Source organism: Panthera onca, chromosome D4, assembly GCF_046562875.1.
Source record: "Panthera onca isolate mPanOnc1 chromosome D4, mPanOnc1 haplotype 2, whole genome shotgun sequence".
Lineage (NCBI taxonomy): Eukaryota > Metazoa > Chordata > Mammalia > Carnivora > Felidae > Panthera > Panthera onca.
The window spans coordinates 94,828,591-94,853,463 of record NC_138351.1 but is presented as its reverse complement, the minus strand read 5'-3'; the positions used below and the strand labels follow the sequence as shown (position 1 = coordinate 94,853,463).

At 48.0% G+C, this 24,873-nt stretch overlaps 1 protein-coding gene and 1 long non-coding RNA gene across 10 annotated transcripts in view; one reads left to right on the top strand and one right to left on the bottom strand.

Moving 5' to 3' along the window:
• Window positions 1–24,873, bottom strand: part of EHMT1 (euchromatic histone lysine methyltransferase 1) — a 153,111-nt gene that overhangs the window by 83,069 nt on the left and 45,169 nt on the right. For 5 of the 9 annotated variants that reach the window (XM_060608064.2, XM_060608066.2, XM_060608062.2 and 2 more), the window contains one exon: window positions 3,075–3,138. The exons of 1 other annotated variant lie outside the window; for it this stretch is intronic. In XM_060608064.2, coding sequence (XP_060464047.1) covers window positions 3,075–3,138 — 64 coding nt within the window. Of the gene's footprint in view, window positions 1–3,074; window positions 3,142–24,873 lie in introns of those variants that run through there. 3 more of the 9 variants (XM_060608063.2, XM_060608065.2, XM_078436181.2) reach the window with 1 other exon arrangement.
• LOC132662727 (uncharacterized) lies at window positions 5,178–20,026 on the top strand. The gene is made up of 5 exons (XR_009602705.3): window positions 5,178–5,450; window positions 14,714–14,839; window positions 15,699–15,800; window positions 17,349–17,495; window positions 19,085–20,026. It is a non-coding gene; the product is annotated as an uncharacterized LOC132662727 (long non-coding RNA).

The window sequence follows — 24,873 nt, the reverse complement described above, 5'->3', positions numbered from 1 at the left end:
TGGAGAGAAAAGTCAGGCAATGAAACACCCAGACAGCGGCACCTGGCTGCCTCAGTCAGTGGAGTCTGTGACTCTGGACCCTTGGACTTGTGGGTTTAAGCCCCGCATTGGGTGTAGAGATTACTTAAAAATAAAATCTTTAAAACCAAAACCACAAACACCCAGACATGACAGCAATGGTGGAAGCAGAAGGTACAGGCATTCCAACAGCTATTCCAGCACTGAACAGCATTTAAGGACAATAGGAGGCACCGGCACCACAGCCATCCGTCCACACGGACAACTGATTTTCAACAAGAGTGCAAGGACAATTCAACAGGGAAAGAACAGTCCTTTCAACAGATGGTACTGGGACAACTGGGTATCCACTCACAAAGGAATGAAGACGCACCCCTATGTCACTCCATGTACAAAAATTAACTCAAAATGGATCAAAGACCTAGCTATAAGAGATAAAATTATAAAGCTCTAAGAAGAAAACACAGGCATAAATCTTTGTGACCTTCTATCAAGCAATGGTTTCTTAAATGTTACACCAAATGCAAAAGGAGCCAAAGAAAAAACAGATAAACTGGATTTCATCAAAATGAAAAACTTCTGTGCTTCAAAGAGACACCATCAGAAAAACTGAAAAGACAAGCCACGGAATGGGAGAAAATATTTGCAAACTATATCTGCTAAGAAACTAGTATCTATGATATATAAGGAACTCTGACAATTCAACAATAAAAATCAATAAGCAATTTAAAAAGCAGGCAAAGGATCTAAAATGATACTCATCTGAAAACATACAAAGGGCGAATAAGCACATGAAAAGATGCTCAGCATCACTAATCATCTGGAAAATACATATCAAAACCACAATCAGACACCAGTTTGTACCCGCCCACTCAGATGGCTATAATCAAAATCACAGCCAGTAACAAGAGCTGACAGGAAGTAGAGGAACCGGACCCCTCCCACCCTGCTGGTGTGAGTGTAAAATGTATCCCTGCTGTGGAAATCAGTCTAACAATTCCTCAAAAGGAAGTCAAGACCTTGGCTCAGGGACAGTGTGTGAGAGAGGAAAATGGCACCTAGCATTATTTATCCACAACTTCTATCAGAAAAGGTCCCAGGAGGGGAGCCAGGGAGGGAAAAAGAAGAGTTGGAGACCGTGGGTGCCCATGAAAGAGGACACTTCAAGGAGTGGAGGGGAGCACAGTACCATGAAGAAACCCTCAGGCAGGTCTTAAGAGATCCCACCTGGATGAGGTCCCCCCAAGGCCCAAAGTGAGGGCAGGATGCAGGGCAGGACCACAGCCCTCATTCGATCACGCAGGTGCCTGACTGGGTCAGACCTGAACTGGGGGCCCCCCAGAGAGCAGGGTTCCCACTGGGGAGGAAGTGAGGCTTGGAAATGGTCAAAGGAAGCGAAGCAGACACTGCTCAGCTTCGCAACCCACCTTGCTCCCAGGAGCCCCTAGAACTCTACTGGAATCGGAAGCAGCTCTGTTACAAAGGTGTGTCAGTGCAGCACGTCATGCAGAGAAAGACAGCCTGCCCTGTGGCCTGGCCGCCGGAGCACCCGCATTCCACGCTCACCCACGGTGGCCCTTGGCTGTGTGCACAGTGCTCACGTGAGGCGACTATGTGGATGTGAAAAGGTGTCACAGCAGCTCCTGGACTGCCTGAGAAGCAGACAGGGGCTGCAGCAATGCATGCTGGGTGGCCACGCTGCAGCTCAGGAAGGGCACGGAAGGGCAGCCACCAGCGTCGGCGGCAAGGTGGTACTCGGCAGGCCATCCCACCACCGCCGGGATGGCCTGCAAGGCATCGGGGGCACTCGGAGGCACACCCACCAAGACACACAGGTCAGTGATGGGACGCTGCGGGCCAACCCGCGGGGCCCGGTAAGACGGGCCCCTGCTCTCCACTCATCTCTCCTGCCGTGCACACAACAGCAGTCTCACCAGCCACTGCCGGCGCCTCCGCACACCATCGTCTCTACGTTCTCGGGGGAGGGGATAAGCCGCCAGTCTGGCGGCCTGGGTGACCTTGGCCCAGCAGTGCGCCCCGCCTCAGCTCCCCCTCCTCTGAGGAGAGACAGAACCACACAGCACCGGCTGGCATGCGGCCAGAACACCAGGAGTGCCCGCGGCAGCCACCAGCTTCAGTGAGGAGGGACAGTGACGATCGTGGGCAGGTTCCTCCCGCGCTAACCTTCCGAGGCTGCTGGGATGATGCCGTGATACGTTGCTCAGCCCCAGTGCCCGTGTGGCAGGCAGTCCAGGGCGGCTCGCCCATCTCCCCTGACAGACAGCCAAACGAAATCCCGTGTCTGCATCGCTCCCGAGCCATCAGCCTCATAGTGTCCGGCCAGGACGCGGCTCTGCAAAGTGAACTTCTCGGCAGCCCTCGCGTGGCTCATGTGTGACACAGCAGGACTCACTTGTCAGAGTCTATTCCGTAGCCCTAACCAACAGAGCAGAGTGCCTCCCACCGTGGCTCCTCACAGGGCTTCTGCTCTGCAAACGCCCCTTCTTCAGCCTCCCTGCACCTCCTGGCAACCCTGCTGTGTTCCAAGCCTCTAGTTTTACCTTGCCCAGAATGTCACACAAATGGAGTCACAGAGTACGTGGCCTGTGGGTTCGGCTTCCTTCACTTAGCAAAACACACTGAGTATCGTCTGTGCTGCCGTGAGAACAAAGCTGCCCCTTCTTCTGAGGTGCTGAGCACCGCCCGCCGTGTGCACGCCACAGGCCATAACCAGGTGATGCGCACCTGGGCACTTCCGCTTTGAGCGCCAGAAATAAAGCTGCCATAAACCTCACCACGACCCTTCTCACTTTCGACTTCCTGGGTGCACTTGAAGATAAGCATCTACCAGGTGTTTGCTTTTCACTCTTGGGTAAAGGCTCCCTTCTCTAGCAGATCTAGGTGTGTGCATTTGTGTCCACCTGGGGATGGGACACGGGAAGCCACGCAGTAACCCAAGTAAAAGCAAAGAAGTTGGGAGCCGGGGACAGGTGAGGAGACACCAGAGCGATGGGTCTTCTGGCCACTTCTCCCGAAGCGGCAAACTGCGCCCTTACCTTCCCTCAGCAGCTCTGTTTTCATGCAGCAATCCTGCTTCGTCTCCCCCTTCGCCGGAACTGCCTGCTAAAGAAGAAACAGCCATCAGCCTGGATTCACCCACAGGCAGACTAAGCAATTCGCCAGCACGACTTCTCTAGATGGACGTGGTATCTGGATCCTGACAGAAACTCACTGTCAGGTGACTGCACAGTTAGGACATATTCAAACCAGCAGATACCAGTCACCTCCAGGAGGGAGAATGACACTCTGAAAGCAGCCCAAGGAAACTTCTACTTTATCTGCATTTTAGGAGACAGTTTCTTAATAATAAGAATGTGTTCACGCATCACTTACATAATTAGAAATCTCAAAAGTTTTGACTGTTACTGGAATGCTATAAATTGTATCAAAGTGCATTCTGCTGCTGATAACAATTCAACTATTTCAAATGAACAAAAACCTACAAAAAACTACAGAAATGGATAAATCAAGAAAATTCAATAAAAACGTCAATCATTAAATATTTGCTCTACTATGCGGAGGCATGAATTACACAACGTCTCTTGGAATTGTTTTTTAAAAATTCTTGCCTTAGGGAGAGTTAGAGTCTGGCTGGAGAAGCACACACAAAACACTCCTGATGGGGTCCCTGCAGGTGCAGCAGCCGCTGCCACCACGAGTCCATGGAGAAGCAGAAGGGGCAGACGCAGGCCCCCTCCAGGCCCCCTACTTACAACTTTCAGAAGCTAAGGGCAAAACCCCCAAAACACGTGTCTAACTTCCGTAACACATTCTCCAAAAGACACCACAAAACATTCTCAGAACATTCCTACAGAACCTTGAGGTCCCTGATTTCCCTGAATGCCAAGCACGGCTCCTAAGAGCAGTGGCAGCGCCCCACCCTGTCGCCCTGGACCACCAACCCACCTCAAGTGTGCACAGCAGCCTCCCGCCCTGTGACGTCCCTTCTTCTTCAGTGTTTCCAGAATGTTCCCCCCAGCAGTTCCTAAACAGAGCTGATTTCATCTCCCCGGGTGGACAGGATGAGAGGGGGCGTGAGCATGGCTCAGCTCCCCCTACTGCCCTCCCACCTTCCCCTGGAGCACCACACGTGGCCCCACTGGTGGTTTTCAGAGTCTAAGTAGTGGACCCCCTTCTGTAATCCCTCTTAAACACTCCTGCCACAGGAAGCCAGAATTCGGTGCCAGGCACCAAGTTAAAATCCAGGAACTCAGAGACTTTCTCCCAGAAGGTGGGGAATATGTCCTTGCAGGGAGGGATCAAAGCTGGATGTGTCCCTTCTCAAAGCCCAGGGTCTTCCTAGGTGTTCATCATGGGCAGCAAAGTCGCAGGGCCCAGCCTCTGATCCTCCTTCCACACTCTGACCCCAGCTTCCTGTCCCCGGACCCTGCGGCCTCTCAATAGGCCAATCTCCCCCTTATCAGAAGGCCTCTCCTGGACCCTGCCTCGCCGGCCCCCTGGCACTCACCACCATCAAACATACCACCCAGCCTGTCTGCCCCACCAGCATGCAAACTCTGGCTCCACAGGAGGGGCCTGTCCTGTTCTCTGACATATCCCCGAAGTGTCGGCAATGCCCGGCGTGCAGAAGGAGCCGATGAGCGTGTGGCCACAGAACTACTGGGGCCTTTCTAAGAGGACTGAGTAAGAAAGGCCGCTGGGCCCACTTCCATGTCTGCTTTCCACACAGCTACACACCTGTGTAGATTCTCTGGAACAACCTAGAGGCCCACAGCCAGTGTCTGCCGCATGAATAAAGGAGGCTGAGTGGTAGCCACTCTAACCCCTGACGGGTGAGGGCAGAGCAGGGCACGGCCAGTGTGAACGTCTGAAAGTCCAAAAGCCCAGGGACTGAGCCCAATGATGAGCTCAGCCCACAACTGAAGCAGGAAGAACAAAAATCTCCCAAATTCAGATGCTCTCTGTGGACCGAACCTATGTATGCTAACAAGAGGGAACATGGCTGTCATCACCTTCTCACAAGAGCCGGCAATCCACAAAATCAACACCAAACCAGGAGAGGGGTGAGGACGGAACACGGAGCCCAAACCAGTGACAAACTCCTGTACTGGCAACAGCAGAACCAAACAGAACTTCAAGCCTGCCTGCGGTCCGCGTCGGGGTGGGGGCTGTGAGAACGGCCGGAGTCTCACAGGAGGAGGATAAGGATGCTGGCTCTAGAGCACGGGGCGGCGGGGAGGAAAGCAGCTGACAGTTGCACGCACAGCTGACGCTCTGGACACTGCACCGCACGGCCCCGAAGCAAGGACACCTCGGCAGCAACAAGCACACCACGCACAGAATCTTGGTTCCTCTCTACCACTTCCCACCGAGAGGACTGAGGCTCCTGGAAGAGAGAGAACCAATTCCAGGTGAGGGCAAGGAAAGTTCCAGACTCTCAGACTCCTAGAGCATGAGGTGCTGCATCACACTGTTGTCCACCCTCATATCTCTGGCCCTGAGATTTCCTACCAGCTGAGTAGAAGTCTCTCTGTGGGCTAAGCCTTTTGTGGCTACGCTGGGGCCGGCACAACACGCCCCGGTTGCTGGGCGGACACAGACCTGACATCACCGAGGAGCCACCAGTGAGACAGCTTCACAGGGCTGACTGGCACATGTCTCCATCTTTAATCAACTATCAACATTTAAAAGTAGGAGCGTGAGGTGCCTGGGTGGCTCAGTCGGTTGAGCGTCCGACTCCTGATTTCAGCTCAGGTCATGATCTCATGGTTGCGGGATCGAGCTCCAAGTTGGGTTGTGCACTGGGCGTGGAGCCTGCTTGAGATCCACTCTCTCTCCCTCGGTCCCTCCCCCGCTCTCGAGCTGTCTTTCTCTCTCAATCTCTCAAAAAAAAAAAAAAAAAAAAAAAAAAAAGAAAAAGTAGGAGAGTTTACAAAGAATCTGGGTTTCGAGAGTCTGGGGAAATAAGAAGCCCGGGCAGAGCCCGAGGAAGGGCTCCTGGACTCCCTAACAGAGCCCTTGACCTCTGTATGTGGACCCAGGAAAACCCTCTCCTGCCCCCCTCTAAGCTCACCAGCAGCACCTGATGTCCCTCCCAGGGTCAGGTCTTGGCCAGGCATCTCAGAAAGTAGGCAGGGGGCCACCTAACCCCATCTAATCCCAGCCCCCTGACCTCCTACAGCCCATCCAGGGTCAGGCCCAGATGCTCAGGCCTTGCCCCCACTCCCAGCCCATCACAGCTACACCCCAACCACCCACCTCTAGCCTATCCCCACAACGCACTCTCAAATAGGAGTTCTCTGGGGTCCCAAGACCCTTCCAGGGGTCCAAGAGGTCAAAGCTAGCTAGCTTCATTGTAATACTAGGAGCCTACCTGCCTGTTTCACTGTGCTTACTTGGGTACCTTAGGAACCAAAATGGCAGCACCAAATTAAACTTTTTATTTTTTTAATTTTTATTTATTGATTGATTTATTAATAATTTATTGTCAAGTTAGCTAACATATAGTGTATACGGTGTACTCTTGGCTTTAGGAGTAGATTCCCGTGGTCCATCCCTCACATACAACACATGGTGCTCATCCAAACAAGTGCCCCCTTTAATGCCCGTCTCCCATTTTCCCTGCCCCACCCTCATCACCCCTGAGTTTGTTTTCTGTATTTAAGAGTCTCCTATGGTTTGCCTCCCTCTGTTTGTAACTTATTTTTCCTTCCCTTCCCCTACAGTCTTCTGTTAGGTTTCTCAAATTCCACATAAGAGTGAACACACATAATATCTGTCTTTTTCTGACCAAAGTAAACTCCTAAGTGACTGCATTCTTCAACGCTATGCACTCAGGGCGGAAAAGCCAACCTCACCTGGGCATGCCCTTGTTGAGGCGGTGCAATCAGCAGTCTCCCCATGGGCCTTCTCATGAAGGCAGCAGACAAGAGGTAAGCAAGCAGCAATCCAGTCTGCTGGCCGCTCGGGAGAGGCCCGGGGCAGGCGCCGGGCTGAGTGTCACTCACTGGGTGTCTGCATTTGGAAGAACTGGCGAGATCCATGGCTACGCACGTGTGGATGCAGGCCAAACATGTTCTCAAAATAAACACAGTGAGCCCACGACCTCAAAGAAAAACCAACAGTGTGTGTTGCCAATGTTAAAATTCTAGCTTCTGACTGGAAATTAGAATTTGGGTAAATGTGTATCTATCTGCCCCATGAGCTTCACAGCTGCTGGACACTTAAAGACTTTTGATGACAGAAGAGACGTTAATAAGAAAATACAATTTTCTGATCTCGGATGACGAAATGTGCCAACTTTTGGAAGATCCCCATAATTTAGTGAGCCAGTGTTTCCCAAATGAGCAGTACCTAATCTTTATTTTTTTAAATTTTTTTTAATGCTTATTTATTTTTTTTTTTTTCAACGTTTTTAATTTATTTTTGGGACAGAGAGAGACAGAGCATGAACGGGGGAGGGGCAGAGAGAGAGGGAGACACAGAATCGGAAACAGGCTCCAGGCTCCGAGCCATCAGCCCAGAGCCTGACGCGGGGCTCGAACTCACGGACCGCGAGATCGTGACCTGGCTGAAGTCGGACGCTTAACCGACTGCGCCACCCAGGCGCCCCAATGCTTATTTATTTTTGAGAGAGACAGAATGCGAGCGGGGGAGGGACAGAGAGAGAGCGACACACAGAATCCGAAGCAGGCTCCAGGCTCTGAGCTGTCAACAGCACAGAGCCCGACCCAGGGCTCAAACTCACGAGCTGTGAGGTCATGACCTGAGCCGAAGTCAGATGCTTAACCAACTAAGCCACCCGGTGCCCCAAGCAGTACCTAATCTTTAAAACCACACATGACAGGAAGGTGCACTGAGATGCAAGGCCAACCATGGGTTTAAACCTCACAGGGAAGGAAGGCCATCGACATTCTGCTTTGCCCCATCAGGTTCTGGCACACTACAGCCAGCAACACATCCGGAATTATCTAAAAGGCTCACGTGTCTACACAAGGCTGGATCTTCCTCACATACTGCAACCAAACAGCACATCCCTGCAGTCAGAAGCCAGACAAGAAAGAGATACAACAACCTGTAAAGCAATGCCACACTTCTGTGGTTCTGTTTTAGAAAATAGTTATTTTTCACAGAAATTATTCACTTTAACATGTAAACAACAGGTTACAGGTTTACTTTTGTTATTTTTAAGTAAATATGGGTTTTTGTAAAGCTTCAGTTTTCATTTATGTTTTGGTCAATACCAGTAGATAGAACTCACATAAACAAGAGCCCTCTGGGGTCCTAAACAGCTTTTAGGGTTGTTGACTGGCCTTGAGGCCAAGCCATACATCAAGGACACCAAGCTCCCCCACATCACAGGCCTGCTGAAAATGCCTCCAAACCCCCCGGCGCGCCCAGGGCCAGGCATGGCAGGACAGGCCTCCCCGGATCACTCACGAATATACCTACAAACCACCTGTGTCCTGTCCCCACTGTCAGCCACATGTCCCAGCCATGAAATTAAGATTCATGACTTCTTCCCCAAAAAAACTCTGTTTTAAGAATATTACCTAACACACTTTCAAACAATACCAGAAGTATCCACTATTCTGCTCTGCATCTATTCGGATGCATTCAGGAACTCTTCTGATGAGCACTAACCATCACTCCAGGCCCCAGACAAGCCTCAGAGCCCAAAATAAGACCCCAACATCTCTGCCTTGTCTGCAGCTCTTACTTTTAGAACCCAAGCATCCTCCCTGCTCATTACTCTGAGTGACCACTGACAGTGGCACAGGGCAGAGGAGGAAGCAAAGGGGAGTGTGGAGGAGGAGGAGGAGGAGGAGGAGGAGGAGGAGGAGGAGGAGGAGGAGGAGGAAGAGGGGAGGAGGGGGGGGAAGGAGGAGGAGGGGGAGGAGGAATAGGAGGGGGAGAAGGAGGGGAGGAGGAGAAGGGGGGAGGGGGGAGGGGGGAGGGGGGGAGGAGGCAGCGGCTGCGGCCCAGAGGGCGGACTCCCACCCTGCACGTTCTTCTCTTCCTCACCCTTCGCCTCAACGAGGCTGCCTGGGGACCTGCGGTGAAACAGGAGCTAAGAAGCGGGCCCAAAACTGCAGCACTAACAGCTCCCTCACCCACTGACCCAGACTCCCATCCAACTTCACGGCCTACGACAAATTCCGAGTTAGAGCAGCACCGTAACGGCCCACAGGCTGAAGCGCCCCTGCGGGAGGGGGAAGCACCGCACAAAGTCTGTCCAGTATGCGATCAGAACGGACTATAAACCACAGCAATGGAGCAAACGTTTTGGGAAAGGCACACCAGAATAATGGGGTCCACTCTGCATGCACTTTATGTGCTAGAGTTAGAGCTGAACTTCTAGAAAATGACATTCTGCCCTTTGAATGTCCATCTGATGCACTGAAGCACTGCTGTGGATGGAGAAAAAAAAGAAGGAAAATTGTCCAGTCTGTGAAGTTTTTGCCCTTAAATACAAGTTGGTAGATTACGATATAAACAAAAATCTAGGAGAAAAATGTGTCCCGGGGTGACGCAGAACCTGACCCGTGCTGGAGTTACAAGGTCAAGTGCACTTCCAGCTACAGGTGTCCATTACATTTAGAGTTCAGGGATATGACACATCAATTTGTTTAGTGTAAGCACGTTTACCTGAACTTCATATGTAACTGGGCATCCTGTGTTTTTTATTTGCTGAATTTGGCAACCATGAACGGAGTCTATAAAAGTCAGCAAAAGACAAAAGGGCGCTAAGTTTCAATAATTCTGAAGTGGCAATGTTGACATTAAAAAAAAAATTGTTTTTTATTTTTTTTAATGTTTACTTATTTTTGAGAAAGAGAGACAAAGTGCAAGCCGGGGAGGGGCAGAGAGAGAGGGAGACACAGAATCCAAGCAGGCTCTGGGTTTTGAGCTGTCAGCACAGAGCCTGATGAAGGGCTTGAACCTACCAACTGGGAGATCATGACCTGAGCTGAAGTTGGACACTTAACCAACTGAACCATCCAGGCACCCTGCAATGTTGACATTTTAATTTTTTTTTAATTTTTTTAAGTTTATTTATTTTTTTTAATTTTTTTTTTAACGTTTATTTATTTTTGAGTCAGAGAGAGACACAGCATGAACGGGGGAGGGGCAGAGAGAGGGAGACACAGAATCTGAAACAGGCTCCAGGCTCTGAGCCATCAGCCCAGAGCCCGACGCGGGGCTCAAACTCGTGGACCGCGAGATCGTGACCTGAGCTGAAGTCGGACGTTCAACCGACTGAGCCACCCAGACGCCCCTAAGTTTATTTATTTTGAGAGAGACAGCGTGAGCAGGGGAGGGGCAGACAGAGAGAGGGAGAGAGAGAGAAACCGAAGCAGGCTCTGCACTGCCACAACAGAGCCCAACGTGGGGCTCAAACTCACGAAAGTGTGAGATCATGACCTGAGCCAAAACCGAGAATCAGATGCTTAACCGACTGAGCCACCCAGGCGCCCCAGTGTTGACATTTTTAAAAGGCAATATTCTCTGCCCTGTGAAATCATATTCCTAAGAAGAAAAACAATTTTTTTTTTTAGAGAAAGAGAGAGAGAGAGAGAGAGAGAGAGAGAGAGAGAGAGAAGGCACAAGTGAGCGAGGGGCAGAGAGAAGGGGTGGGGGAGAGAGGGGGGCTCACCCAAAGTGGGGCTTGTGTTCACCCAGTTCACCCAACATGGGACTCAAACTCACAAGCCATGAGATCACGACCTGAGCCAAAACCAGATGCTTAAAGACTGAGCCACCCAGGTGCCCCAGAAAAAGAAGTATTAATGAAACAATTTCTCCATAAGACAAAAGAACACAGAAGAAAATAAAACACAGAGGAAAAAACCCAAAGGCATTATAAAATCTTACTCCAGGGCCTTCAGATACCCTAATTTAATCCCACTCCAGCACTCTATCAGATGCCCAGAGCTGCAAGGCCCCCACCCTACCCCTGCCTCTGGCCTGCCTCCCCTGTGCCTCAGTCTAGACTCTGCCAGCCTTACAGACACAGGATGGTCCCAGTATGATCTGCACAGGGGAACGGCTGTGACCTCACCACCCACTCACACCTACCTTAAACCCTGCACGGCACATTTTATGCAGCCAAGACGCCTCTACTGCACAAAAACCAGAAGCAACCTCAGTACAGTCAGGCAACCAACCAATTCTAACTACACAAGACTACAGAGTATTTCTGAAGAAAAACACTCAGTTGTTTGTTTTTAAGGGTAACAAGAGAGGTACCTGGGTGGCTCAGTCAGTTAAGTGTCCCACTTTGGCGCAGGTTCTGATCTCGTGGTTCACGAGTTCGAGCCCCACATCAGGCTCTGTGCTGACAGTTCCGAGCCTGCAGCCTGCTTTGGGTTCTGTGTCTCTCTCTACCCCTCCCCCACTTGTGCTCTGTCTCTCTCTCTCAAAAATAAATAAAACCATTAAAAAAAATTTAAAGTTAACAAGAAAAGAGGGCACAGGAGGAAGATGCCCAGATGTAAAGACCACAACAGTAGTATCTACTGTATTTTTTTAATGTTTGTTTGTTTGTTTGTTTATTTATTTATTTTGAGAGAGAGAGAAAGCACAAGCAGGCGAGGGGCAGAGAGAAAGAGAGAGAGAGAGAGAGAGAAAGAGAGAGAGAGAGAGAGAGAGAGAGAGAGAGAATCCTAAGCAGGCTCCACGCTCAGTGCAGAGCCCGACTCAGGGCTCTATCTCATGAACCACGAGATCATGACCTGAGCCAAAATCAGGAGGTGGACACTTAACTGGAGTAAGCCACCCAGGCGCCCCCTTCTTTTCATTTTTAAATGTACTACAAGACAGAAAGAAGGCAGTGCTGCCATTTTTACCCCACATCAGAATATGTGTGGACATAAGCTAGGTTTCAGCTAGGTTTTTCTTCATGATCAAAAGAAAAAATCTTGGGGTGCCTGGGTGGCTCAGTCAGTTCAGCATCTGACTTGGGCTCAGGCCACAATCTTGTAGTTCCTGAGTTCAAGGCCCGTGTCAGGCTCTGAGCTAATAGCACAGAGCCTGCTTCGGATCCTCTGTCTCCCTCTCCCCCCGACACCTCCCTCCCCTGCTCATGCTCTCTCCCTCTCTCCCTCAAAAATAAACCTTAGAAAAAAAGGAAAGAAAAGAAAAATATCTCTTACGAGTCTGTACCGTACCGTCACTTTATGTGATATAACCATAAAATAAGCATATAATAATCACTTACAACTTAAATAACACAGTATGTAAATAAAATAAAGGCAACCCCCTCGTGACACTTTAAATTAAATGCATTTTCCTCTCAGGGCAGACCGGGGTCTCCCCACTCTGCCCCTCAGTCAGCACTGCTTTCATCCACAGAAGGTGTTTCTCCATTGTCAATGGACGTGAAATGGCTGCATCAAACATAATTCATCATAATACAGTTAACTTCAACTTCACTACATTTGATTTCAGATAGTTTTTAAGAAGACAGTTTCTGCTACGCATACAGTATAAATTAAGACGGTTAAGATTTTGTGTAGAACCTTCGTTACTTTTCCATGCAAGAGTACGACCCATCACTTGTGTTTTATTTACTGTCAGCTCCTGTTTTATTTACAGTGAGCCCCCTCATCAGCACCTGTGCGGGTTCACCTGCAAGGCGAAGTGCCTGCCCCCACGGGTGAAGAGCCTCGGGCACAAGGTTAGGAACGTGCCCAAGGCCAGGCAGCATACCCTGTAGGTGAGGTAACAAACCCAGTTTCCCAGGGTTTGGAAAGGCTCAACCTCCCAGGTACCTGCCCCGCCGGGTTTCTACCACACTGCTGATTTTGTTTTCTTTTTGTAAAATAAACAATGGCTGTTGGAGAAAGATCACAGAAACTCTGACATCACCCCTTCGAAAGTTCCTAAAATTCAAAGACAAATAAGGGCTGGACCAAATTCTGGATAATCTGTAAGTATTTAAATAGTTTCATCCATTTAAACTATAAAGACATCGGCAGAAAGAACCACGACACTGTGTCAGCTCTAAATCCGGACGGGCCTTTGGCTCATGAGAAGGAAAGCCTCCACTGCTCCATGGCAGCCTGTGAACCCAGGAAGGGCCGGCCAAGGACCCCCAGCGCCAGCCCAGGCTCAGCCCACCTCATCGGTAGCCAGTTACCTCTCAACAGATCAGACCAATGGTGTCCACATCACGAGGACAGCCAGGAACCACGGTAATGATAGCTCTGGACCAGCCCCACCGAGTCTCCACACTGCCAGCGGTGCAGCCAACCCCGGATGGTGGAAGCTTGGCCGGCCTCTACTCGGGCGGAACCACAACAAACGGGGGCTGGGAGCGCAGAGTAGTCTGAAAGGAAGACTTAAGAGGGAAAAAAGAGAATCGTCTATCTCAGGGCCCTTTGGCTCACTTTTCCAGAGAGCTCTGTTCTCTCAGGTGACCTAAATTAGTGAAGCCCAATCGTAACGTGGCTTTCTCCACAAAGATGCAGCCATGCGGACTCCTGTGGAAAGAAGATCTTCCCCCACATTCATTCCAACTCCCCCAGTGATCCAATGGGAAAACTCTAGTCTCAACAATAAGGATCTAACCACAAAAAGTATCCTTATTTATGACAGCAAGGGTGAAACCCTTAAAGGCATCAGAAATTTAAAACTGCTTCCAAATACTCTAACCTCTGAAGTGGAGTGGGGGTCCACTGGACAACAGACCAGCCCCACGGCTAGCACACACGGGCCAGGCCAGACCAAACCTACAGGGAGCAGCACATGTGGACAAACATTTCCTGACAGCCGGCTCCATGACTCGGCCATACAAATACGGAAGCCAACGTCGAACCAACCTGCCACACAGATCTCAGACCCTGCTGTGTGTGCATGGAGCCAGTGCTCTGGTCTGATCTTGGGCCTGAAAGCTGCTCCCCCTGACCTGGCAGCACCAGCATTTCCAAGGCCACAGCCATCTCACAGATAAGCTCCCTCCCTTCTCAGGGCTCAAGCCACCCTGGACCCATGTATCCACGTTATTCAGAACTCCTATTTTAAGCACAGATGTTGAGAAGGTTACTCTTTTAACTACTATACACACACACACACACACACACACACACACACACACACACACCCCCTTGAGTTTGAAAAGAGTCAAAGCCATTCCAAAAAGAATTTGAGAGAAGGTGACCAACATGGCAGCCCACAGAGGAACCTGGTAAAGATGTGCCCACACTACAGGGGGAGGAGGGAGGGAGTCCATGTCCTCCCACGAAACTGCCATCTCCTCAATGCAGCCTCAAAGCACCCTTACCCTCGTGTTTTGCGGGGTGTGCCACATTTCACATAGTATCTACTGGAGCTGTAAAGATACCCAACAATGGTGAAATACTAAGAAAAAGGAAGGGAAAATCCTCTCTAAACACGTAAGTGCATGCTTGCTGGACTCTGTGGTTCCAGGGGTGATCGCGCTTTCACATTTCACAGCTAGGAGGCCAAGGGAAAGAAAAGCCCTTCTCCTCCAACAAAGAGCACACTGCTCACGGCTCACAGGCTTTCCTCACTCGGCCGCTGGAGGCAATCTGCAGCATCCCACACACAGGGCAAAGAGGACCTTCTCTCCCCAAGGGCGGAGATGTCACGGCTCTAGCCACCTTAGGAGAAACGCTAATTCTGACCTGCCAGTTGTTCCTCTCTCCTTTAGGACTCTGCCCAAGATCTGGACCCAGAGACCGCATCCTCTCCTCGAGAACTGCATCAGGGCCAGCGCAGCACTGTCAACACCAAATGGATTCCCAAAGATGGGATGCGTCTTCTGTCCAGGAAACTTGTGAGCTGTAGAGTGCTATCTGCTCACCCCCTAATTTTCAACTATTTTCCACATGCCAATTTCACTAGCTAATTATCAAAAGGGGTGGGGAGAAAAAGAATGAATCCTTTCAATATCTGAGAGATTTCCTTTTCCCTCTTTTGTCTTTTTGTTTTTTCCCTTTGGCAGCAAAAGGAGTTAGTTCCTAATTTTGGAAAATACAATTACTATCCAAAGTAGCCCCAGAAATTACATTTAAGGGACTGTGAAATATCAGAACAGACTCCCTTTCCATCTGCTATTTAACCCTTAATTGGCTTCTCTGCAAAGGAAAAAACCAAAGGCGCTACGTGCTTGCTGCTCCCTTGACCTAGGCTAGGCTTGGCTATTGTAGTTTTCCAAAGATGGCCAGACCAATGTGCACACGACCCTACACACCTCTCTAACAAGGTGATGCTGACATTCCTCCATGAGAGGTGGGCTGTGCTCCTTCGCCTTTAATAAGATGGGCTTTTGTGACAGCCTAGACCTGAGACTGTGGCTAAAGTGAGCTCCATGGTGCGTGAGGCCAGGTCACAAAAGCCCTGAGGACCCCAGAGCTGTGGCCACCTGTGGGCGTTCCAACCAGCAGCCCACACAAGAAGCACACACCACCAGAAGTGCAAGCCATCCCCAGTGCCGGAGGCTTCCAGCTGAGGCCCCAGGCTCATGGACCAGAAAAAAGCCATCACCCCCCCACACACACTGCCCTGTCTGAACTGCCAGCCCCATGAAGGATAACAAGTGATCACTGTTGTCTTTAGGCACTATGTTTCAGGGTAGTGAGCTAAGCATTAACAGACAACTCGAACAGTGCCCTTGTCCTTTGTGTCCCTTCCAGGCCACACCAAGCACAGCCCTGGGCCTGGGACCCACAACAGAGGTCAGACCCCCACAGAACGTGATTTCCAGAGAAGACACAGCAAGCTGAGAAATGAAACAGGTGCGTGGACACCTGTGGGGAAAGCACGGCCTCTCCCACTCTGAACCGTGGCTCCACAGCCCCCTAAGCTTCCATGAGTTAAAGCATGCTATCTGAACCCTTTCCGGTCTGTGGAGGAAAACAAAAACAAAAGCCAGCCACACACCCACAACAATCTCCCAAGATATAACCGGCTAAGCGCTGGGCTATAGCAGGTGTCTGTTCTGAGGGCATAAACCAGGGAATGGGGGTCACACAATGTTTACTTTCAGTCTGACTTTCCACATGGTGAAGATATCTACACATATTTACCACATAAATATGCTGATTTCTTCTTTTATACGTCAGTCTCTTGTGAATTTGGATAGTATGATCATCACAATTTGGTTTACTGACAAAATCAAGTTTCCAGACCTGCAAAGGTGACACTTGCTTCCCATGGGGACCTTCTGCCTGGTTCTCACACTGACGGGTCCCACCCTATACAGCAGTGCAGGGGGTTCTCTACCTGGCTAAGCAGAAAACCAGTGGTGGGTCTGGGTACACCTAGTGCCATTAGATGCTCATGGGGCACACAACTCAACATGACACCAGGAAGACTCACAATCTTTGACATTGGAAAACATCTACTCCATCTCTCCTACTTTAACTCAGACTAAATTAAAATGAAAATGGACTCCATTAGAAAGGAGGATGTCTTTGAGGCGCCTGGGTGGCTCAGTTGGTTAAGTGTCAGACTTCGGCTCAGGTCATGATCTCGCGGTCTGTGGGTTCGAGCCCCGCGTCAGGCTCTGTGCTGACAGCTCAGAGCCTGCAGCCTGCTTCAGATTCTGTGTCTCCCCCTCTCTCTGACCCTCCCCCGGCTCACATACTCTCTCTCTCTCAAAATAAAGACACACACAAAAAAAATTAAAAAAAAAAAAAAAAAAAAAAAGAAATGAGGATGTCTCACTGGCAGAAAGGCACAGAGTGGAGACAACGGGGCCACCAGGATGCAGCAATCAGCTGTGCGCCTAACACAGGCCTGTCCACCAGCTACATCCGCACGTACCACGGTGACTCAACAGTGAGAGTAACCTTACAAGGCCAGAGTAACTCAGTTCCACTCCAAAGATCTAGCTCTTAGTTCCTCAGTTTCAACCAAGTTTTTCCTAATATAAAACCATCACGAAGGGAAATCACTCAACATGATGTCATTTGTTATACCCTTAGGTTATCAATATAAAAAACAAAATGGGCAACGTGGCTCAGAAATACAGTCGTCCTAACAAACTCAGTAACAGAAATCCACAATGTGGGACATTCTGCAAGACCACTGACATAGCTTCCTCATCGCAAAAGATGAAAGATATTAGCAGGGGTAATGGTTGCAGATATCAAATATAACAACCAAATGCAAAGTGTGGATTCTGTTAGGATCCTAATTTAAACCAACCAACCATAAAATGACATTTTGACATAATCGGAGGGTGATTTTAAAATAGATGTCATCAAGCAATCACTTCAAATTTTGTTAGGTGTGAAAACAACACTGTGGTTACGTAAGGATGCCTTCTGCGTTTTTAAAAGGTACGTCCTCTGAGTTGAGAAGCGGAAGTTTCGCGGCCTCTATGGTGTGCTCCAAAATACCACAGCAACAAAAAAAAAGGAAAAGGAAGAGAAGGAACGAACAAGATAGGAACCATGTGGCAAAATCTTGACCATGATCATGGAATTGTAAGTCGTCTACTTTGCACATGATGGAAACTTAAATTCTTCATAAAATCCTAAAGAAAAACTAGTTCTAAACTACAGATGACATCTGAGTGTCCTGCAGAGCTCAACATACAGTCCACAGCAGGCCTGACACCCTCACACGATTCAAGCTCAGCTCTCTGCTGACCAGGCATGGTACCTTGCTGCCTTACTTTCCTCTTGACCAAATGGGTACAACTATCCAAAACCCAGCTCAGAGGGCTCAGGAAGCTGCAGAACGTTCAAAACGGTGGGCAACACACAATAAATTCTGGCCACTTTTACTGCTCGATGTACTTAGTACATACATCATAAAGATATTTCTAGTATCTGCCATGTGCCAGACATAAACTTGTCACTCATTCCCCAAAGTCAACTGTTCAAACGCAAGCGTGTCTCAAGCTGGCCCCAGCCCCAGTGGATTCTGTGCACCCTATCTGCCCCAGTGACCAGTCGCCACACTCACTGCTCTCTTGTCTCCATCCATGCCCTAGAAGAGCAGCAGCTATTTTCCTTTTCCAAAGATCCCATTACTGCCATGCTCAAAAGCTATGAAGGACCAGTTCCCAAAAGGGTGGGTCTGGCCCCACTACTCGGACCATCTCAGGGAGGGGCTGCCACACTCCCCCAGCTCTCTAATGTCACACTTCTCTTAAGACTCCCCACGAGTCTTCAATACCACACCCTCTTTTGAAAGAGGCCATGGTCCAGCCCACACATGTCCACTCCCTCGTCACCAGCTTTGAGGCCAGCCCCTCCCCAAGTACTCATAGACCTCACTTAACTGGAGTCCAAGAGCATCACTCACTGCCAATACACACGGCAGGGCCACACATCAAGTCAACGTACAAGCTCATGACTCTTCCCCAGACACAAAACACGCACATAAAAAAATGTCTTCTGGGGCGCCTGGGTGGCTCGGTTGGTTGAGCGTTCAACTTTCTGGCTCAGGTCATGCGTGATCTTGTGGTTCGTGGGTTCGCACTCTACATTGGACTCGCTGCTGTCACAGTGCAGAGCCTGGAGCCTGCTTCAGATCCTCTGTCCCCGGCTCTCTCTGCCTCTCCCCCACTCGCGCTCTCTCAAAAATAAATAAAACATTAAGAAAAAAAATTTTTTTAACGTTTTCTTACTTTTTACTATTGTAAGAACTCCCTTCTAAAAAGATTGATTAGAAAAAAACCATCTGACTCTAGATTTCAGCTCAGGTCATGATCCATGCGGACAGTGTGGAGCCTGATTAAGATTCTCTCTCTCTGCCCCTCTACCCTGCTAGTACACACGCTCTCTGAAATAAAAAATTAGAAATAAATAAATAAATAATAAAGGAAACATTCAAAGGCACATATAAATATACTTTATGAATGCCAATAAAGGAGACCTTCCCCTGACAATATTTTGGCATCTTGACCAGTATCGGCCGATTGTTTCCCATAATTCCCATTTTATCCCTTTTCCAAATTCTTCCACAGTCCAGTCAACTTTCTCATCAGTTCTGCCTACTTTGCACTTCAACAGAATCAGCAACTTCCCATGGATTTTTAGTAAACTGTGCTTCATTTCTATTTCAGGAAACAAGAACCATTTTAAAAGCTCCTGTATTGAAGGACTAAGGGAACAAAACGACCAGAGCCAAGGAGGCACAGAGCCATGATCTCTGACTGGAGGGGACGAGGCTGGGAGATGGCACCCACTTCACATTGACTGGGACAGCCATGGTCAAAAAGATGAGCCAAAACAAAAACAAGTGCTGGCAAGGATGTAGAGAAGCTGAAACCCTCACGCGTTGCTGGCGGAAATGCAAAATGACGTGGCTACTGTGGAAAACGGTTTGGTGGTTCCTCAGAAAGTTAAAGAAAGAATTACCACATGACTCAGCGATTTACTCCTGGGTGTACACTCCAAAGACTGAAAAGAGACACTCAAACAGATGCTTGTACACAAACATTCAGAGCAGCACTATTCACAACAGTCACAAGATGGAAAAAACTCACATGTTCATCAGCAGATGAATAAACAAAATGTGGTCTACGCATACGAGGGAAGATTACTCAGCCAGAAAAAGAAATGAGGCTCTGCCACAGGCCATCGCGCAGATGAACCTTGAGAACGTTACGCAGAGTGAGATGCGCCAGGCACAAAATGACAAATCAGTCTACTTACATGAAACACCTACTTCAGGCAAATTCATAGAGACGAAAAAAGGAAAGGAGAGTTACTGCTTAATAGGTACAGAGTTTCTGCTTGGGGTGGCGAGAATGTTTTACAAACAGGCAATGATGATGGTCACACAACACCGTAAACATACTTATGCCACCAAAAGTAGGCTTAAAAATGGCTGAGGGGCACCTGGGTAGCTCAGCCGGTTAAGCTTCTGCTCTTGATTTCGGCTCAGGTCCTGATCTCAAGGTTAGTGAGTCTGAGCCCCGAACTGGAATTCTCTCTCTCCCCCTCTCTCTGCCCCTCCACTGCTCACGCATGCTCTCTCTCCCTCAAAAATAAATAAACTTTAAAAAATGGCTGAAACAATAAGACTTATGTTTAAGCATATTTTACCACAATAAAAAAGAAAGACGCGGAAAAAGATTGAGGGGTGTGCCAGGATAACTCTACCTATACAATCAGGGATTCTTTAACAAAGTCAATGCAATTCTTAGGACTCCTTTACAAGGAGAGATGTAATGTGTATACAATACAAAATCAGAATATAACATATAACACTTATGTATTTAAAAATGAGATTACCATACCAGTGTTGAAAGCATGGCGTCACAAACTACACTGTTTAAAAGAGATATATCAATCTGATGTGGATAGCTGGATTACGGCTGTCGGAGTGGTAGGGCATCTGGCGGGCAACCTAATCTCAAATGGCTCATGAAAAAAAATCTCTTTTATCATACTTGCAACTTTCCTTACATTAAGTTTGAAAGTATTTCAAAAGAAGAAGAAAAGCAGTTCTATAGACAGAGAAAACACAACACCTACAAAGACTGACTACACGGTTTTGGTGGGCTCGAATACATCTGCATAAAACTCCATAAGAGAGAAATCTGAAGGGATGTGTATCAAATCATCGTAGAAACTGTGGGGACACTGTCGAGTAAGAAAGGGACACACAGGGACACATAGGGCAGATCCTGCCTGAACAGGATTTGATCTTCAAAAGGAAAATTCCTACATTATTGCACGATTTTACATTTTTAATTTAAGTAAAGGAAATGAATTGGGGGAGTTAGGTGAAAACTACAAAGCATATACTGTAACATTTGCATATAACTTTCCAAACATTTTTCTGTGCAAATACACTCATGAAGGTACAACTAATACAGACTACATAAACGGGTAGTCAATTTTTCCCTTAACTACTGGAAGCAAATGAATTCATGCCGTCACAGCACAGGCTGCAGCAGCAGATCCTTAGCATGCACTGAGCTCTCCCCGCACACAGGACCCAACTAAGAGACACACAGGGCATCTATGACATCTCAGCATCATAAACAGCCTTGAAGTGAACACCTTCACTTAATACACTCCTTTGCATGTAGTTCCCCATAAATTTCTCCAAGAATGCCGTAAAAGAAAGGACGAAAGAAAAGAAAAGAAAAGAAAAGAAAAGAAAAGAAAAGAAAAGGGACAGAGCTAGAAATTAAAGCTATACTTTCCCTTACACAAATGATGTGCTAAATGTCTCAGCGGGGCTCTTAAACAGAGGGGGTGTTTTTTTCCTTCTTAAGACTCAAACACTAAAAACATTTTGGAAAACAACTCCCTATCCTTCTCATGTCTGTTTGTGGTAAATCTAGGGTTCAATCTCAACTGTAAGAGAAAGGAACCTTTCCCCTGGCCCAACCCCACTTTACCAAGAAACCAGCAATGTGAGGCCTGGCTGCGTGGCCCTGTCTGTCCCAGACACAGAACAGGTCTGAGCAGGCGGGGTCTACACACCTAAGGAGCTGCCAACAGAGCCAAGTCAGAGAAGACATGAAGCACTGAAGTGATCAGAAGCCCTTCCTGCCAGCCAACCTCAAGGCTCACATCACTGAATGTTACTGTTTGTAGACCAATTAAGGAGCTACCGAGTTGATTCCTAACACCCTAAGTGACAGAAGCACAAAGGCACACGAACCTCCGCTGTTTTCCAAGCCAGCTAACTCTCCTACCAGCAGCTATGGTAATGCCACCAAGCACTACACAACTCTGATTTACACAAACAACTGTTTTTCTGAAGTCCAAACTCTAACAGAATAGGTCACACTACCAACAAGTCACCTATGTAGTGTGCCATTAGCCACAACATCCCTTCTACCCTGGAGCTCCACATGCATGCTCGCGCACAGCTATATGGCCTTACTGTACCTGCACGTGAAAGGAACATCAGGCTCTTCCTATAGGGACCGTCTCTTCTCCATACATGCTATTTTGACAACGATTCAAATTATTGCAGAATGTTCTATGTTCCCACTCGTGGCCCACAGTAGCAGCTTTCCTGACCTCCCTTTAATAAAGTCTCTAAGGGGCGCCTGGGTGGCTCAGTCAGTTAAACATCTGACTTCGGCTCAGGTCATGATCTCACAGTTCGTGAGTTCAAGTCTTGCTCCAGGAAAGCTCTGCTTCTCTCTCTCTCCTTCTCTCTCTCTCTCTCTGCCCCTCATGGGATTCTCTCTTTCCCACCCCCTTCGCCGCCCCTCGCTCACTTGCACCTTCTCTCTCTCTCTCAAAACAAATAAGTAAATAAATAAAGTCTGTGCAATAGGAATGCCTGTCAACAATGAGCTCACTAGTCCACATCAAGAGGGGCCCTATGGGAAGGAAGCATGATTCCGGTGTTTATGCTCATCACTAGAACTGTATCAAGTGGTAAAACTGAGAGAAGAAAAACAGCACGGGAAAACAAGAACTCAGAGGTGAGGGTGAGGAGAGGGTCTGCCTTTACGGTGACTGTTACTTCTGTTAGCACCATGAACTAAATTAAACTGCCAGTGCACTAGTGGGGGGGGGGGGGGGTGGGGATCAACCATGTAGGGTAGCCATCCTTTGGACTACAACTCCCCCTCCAGCCATGGGATCTGGAGACCTCAACGGAGCATCCCCATAAAGGTGGCTTGCAGGGTTCTCAGCACAAGGACACCCTAACCTCCCCTCCAAGTTCCTGGTTATGTGAGGCAATGCACCCCCCCTTTTTTAAATTTTTGTAATGCTTTTATTTATTTTTGAGAGAGAGAGAGAGAGCGCACAAACAGGGGAGGGGGACAGAGAGAGAGAGAGAGGAGAGAGAGAGAGAGAGAGAGAGAGAGAGAGAGAGAATCCTAAGCAGGCTCCACACTGTCAGCACAGAGCCCAATGGGGGCTCGAACCCACAAATCATGAGATCATGACCTGGGCTGAAATCAAATTGGACACTTGACCAACTAAGCCACCCAGGCACCCAGCATCCCCTTCTTTTGTTGAAGCTCATTGAAGTTGATTTCTGCTACCTGGTTCCATCTCTTTCTCCACTGACGCAAATTGAGGCCCTGAAGTTTCCCTTGCGTGCCACCTAGTTATTAAGGAGCACAGCCCGTGACCGGCAAAGCCCCCCAGGGAGCTAAAACTGGGTGGTAGGAAGACATCTGCCACCACAGACTAACTAGAAATGGATAAAAGCAAATTTCTAAATAGAGAAAAATATCATGACTCCTTAGACACAAATTTTCAATCAAGAACAAAATAAACCATTATTTCCTCACAAAACACAAAAAAAGCTGGTATTAGGAAAAACCAGTTCACTTGAAATTTTTAACTTTTTAAGATTTTAAAGTATTTGAGGGCTTCTGGGTGGCTCAGTCGGTTAAGCGTCCAATTTCAGCTCAGGTCATGATCTCACGGTTTGTGAGTTCAAGCCCCACATCAGGCTGTCTGCTGTCAACGCAGAGCCCACTTCAGATCCTCTGTCCCCCTCTTTTTCTGCCCCTCCTCCGCTCTCCTTCTCTCTCTCTCTCTCTCTAATTAAAAAAAAAAATTAAAACAAAGATTTTAAAGCATTTAATAAATGCCAAGCCCAGTGACTACTGTAAAGGAAAATGATTTTTACTGTTTCAACAGCTTCCTGCAGCATTAAAACAGGGGTTAGCATAAACACACACCAATCCCAGGGCTCACTCTCATGCCCCAAACTTGGATGAGCAAAATGTCTCACTATCCACATGCCTTAGTGGTCATGGGGTCAGGACGAAAGTCAGATCTGGTTGGTCCAAATCTTATAGGGAAAAACAGAATGAGTGCCTCCAACACAGTGGATCCACTTGCTTCGAGGCTGAATCTTGAGGGGTGACACAGAGGCTTCCCAGGGACACTGGGGCTACAACTTGGAAATTAGGAAATACTGGGGGTAGTGGACGATCCTGAATTTCTGGAGGAAAAGTCAACATTTTTACTGCCACCAATAATGGAGGAATGTAAGCAGAAGTACTTTGTGCTGTTTCATATCCATAATATATTAAGTCAGACAGAAGACAAATAATTTTTGGACAAAGAATTTGTAAGATGTGCAATATAGATACTACAAAATTTTAGCAAAATCCTGGAGCTTAAGGATGAGTACAGTTCTGAGGATTTCAGTTGGACCCCTGCGTACTACAGTGCCGCTTACACATGTGGCAGAAACAATGAAACCATAGTGTGTCTGTGACTGAAAAGACTGAATTCCATGTGTCCCTCAGACTGAGGGCTCTCTGTTAAGTCGCCATGCTAGCTTCTAATTATCATCGACCATGGCTGCTAAGACAACCTGATGAACAATAATCTTTTTTTTTTTAACATTTTTTATTGTTTATTTATTTTTGAGAGAGACACAGCATGAGTGCAGGAGGGGCAGAGAGAGAGGGAGACACAGAATCTGAAGCAGGCTCCAGGCTCTGAGCTGTCAGCATAGACCCTGACGTGGGCTTGAACTCACAAACCATGAGATCATGACCTAAGCTGAAGTTGGACACTTAACCGACTGAGCCACGCAGGCGCCTCAACAATAATCTTGTAATGGCAAAACAGTACTAATTAAAAACAGTGGCATTTCATGCTGAATGTGAACAGTGCAGTTTTGACCTTTCTTAATGGACTATTTCTTCTGATACATCTATATATGTAAAAGGCGATCAGCTTGAGGTTTCTAACAGCATAAGCAACAACAACCTCCACAAGTAGCATAATTATATTCATTAGTCATGGCATGACTCTGTGAAAGAAAATCTATCACTGCCTATGAAAATTCTTACAGTTTTCCTTAAATATGTGTAAAAGAGACTAGAAACAGTCACATATACAAATAAGAACATAGTACAAGGTGAGGGCATTTCAAATCAGTAGAAGAGGGGATAATTAA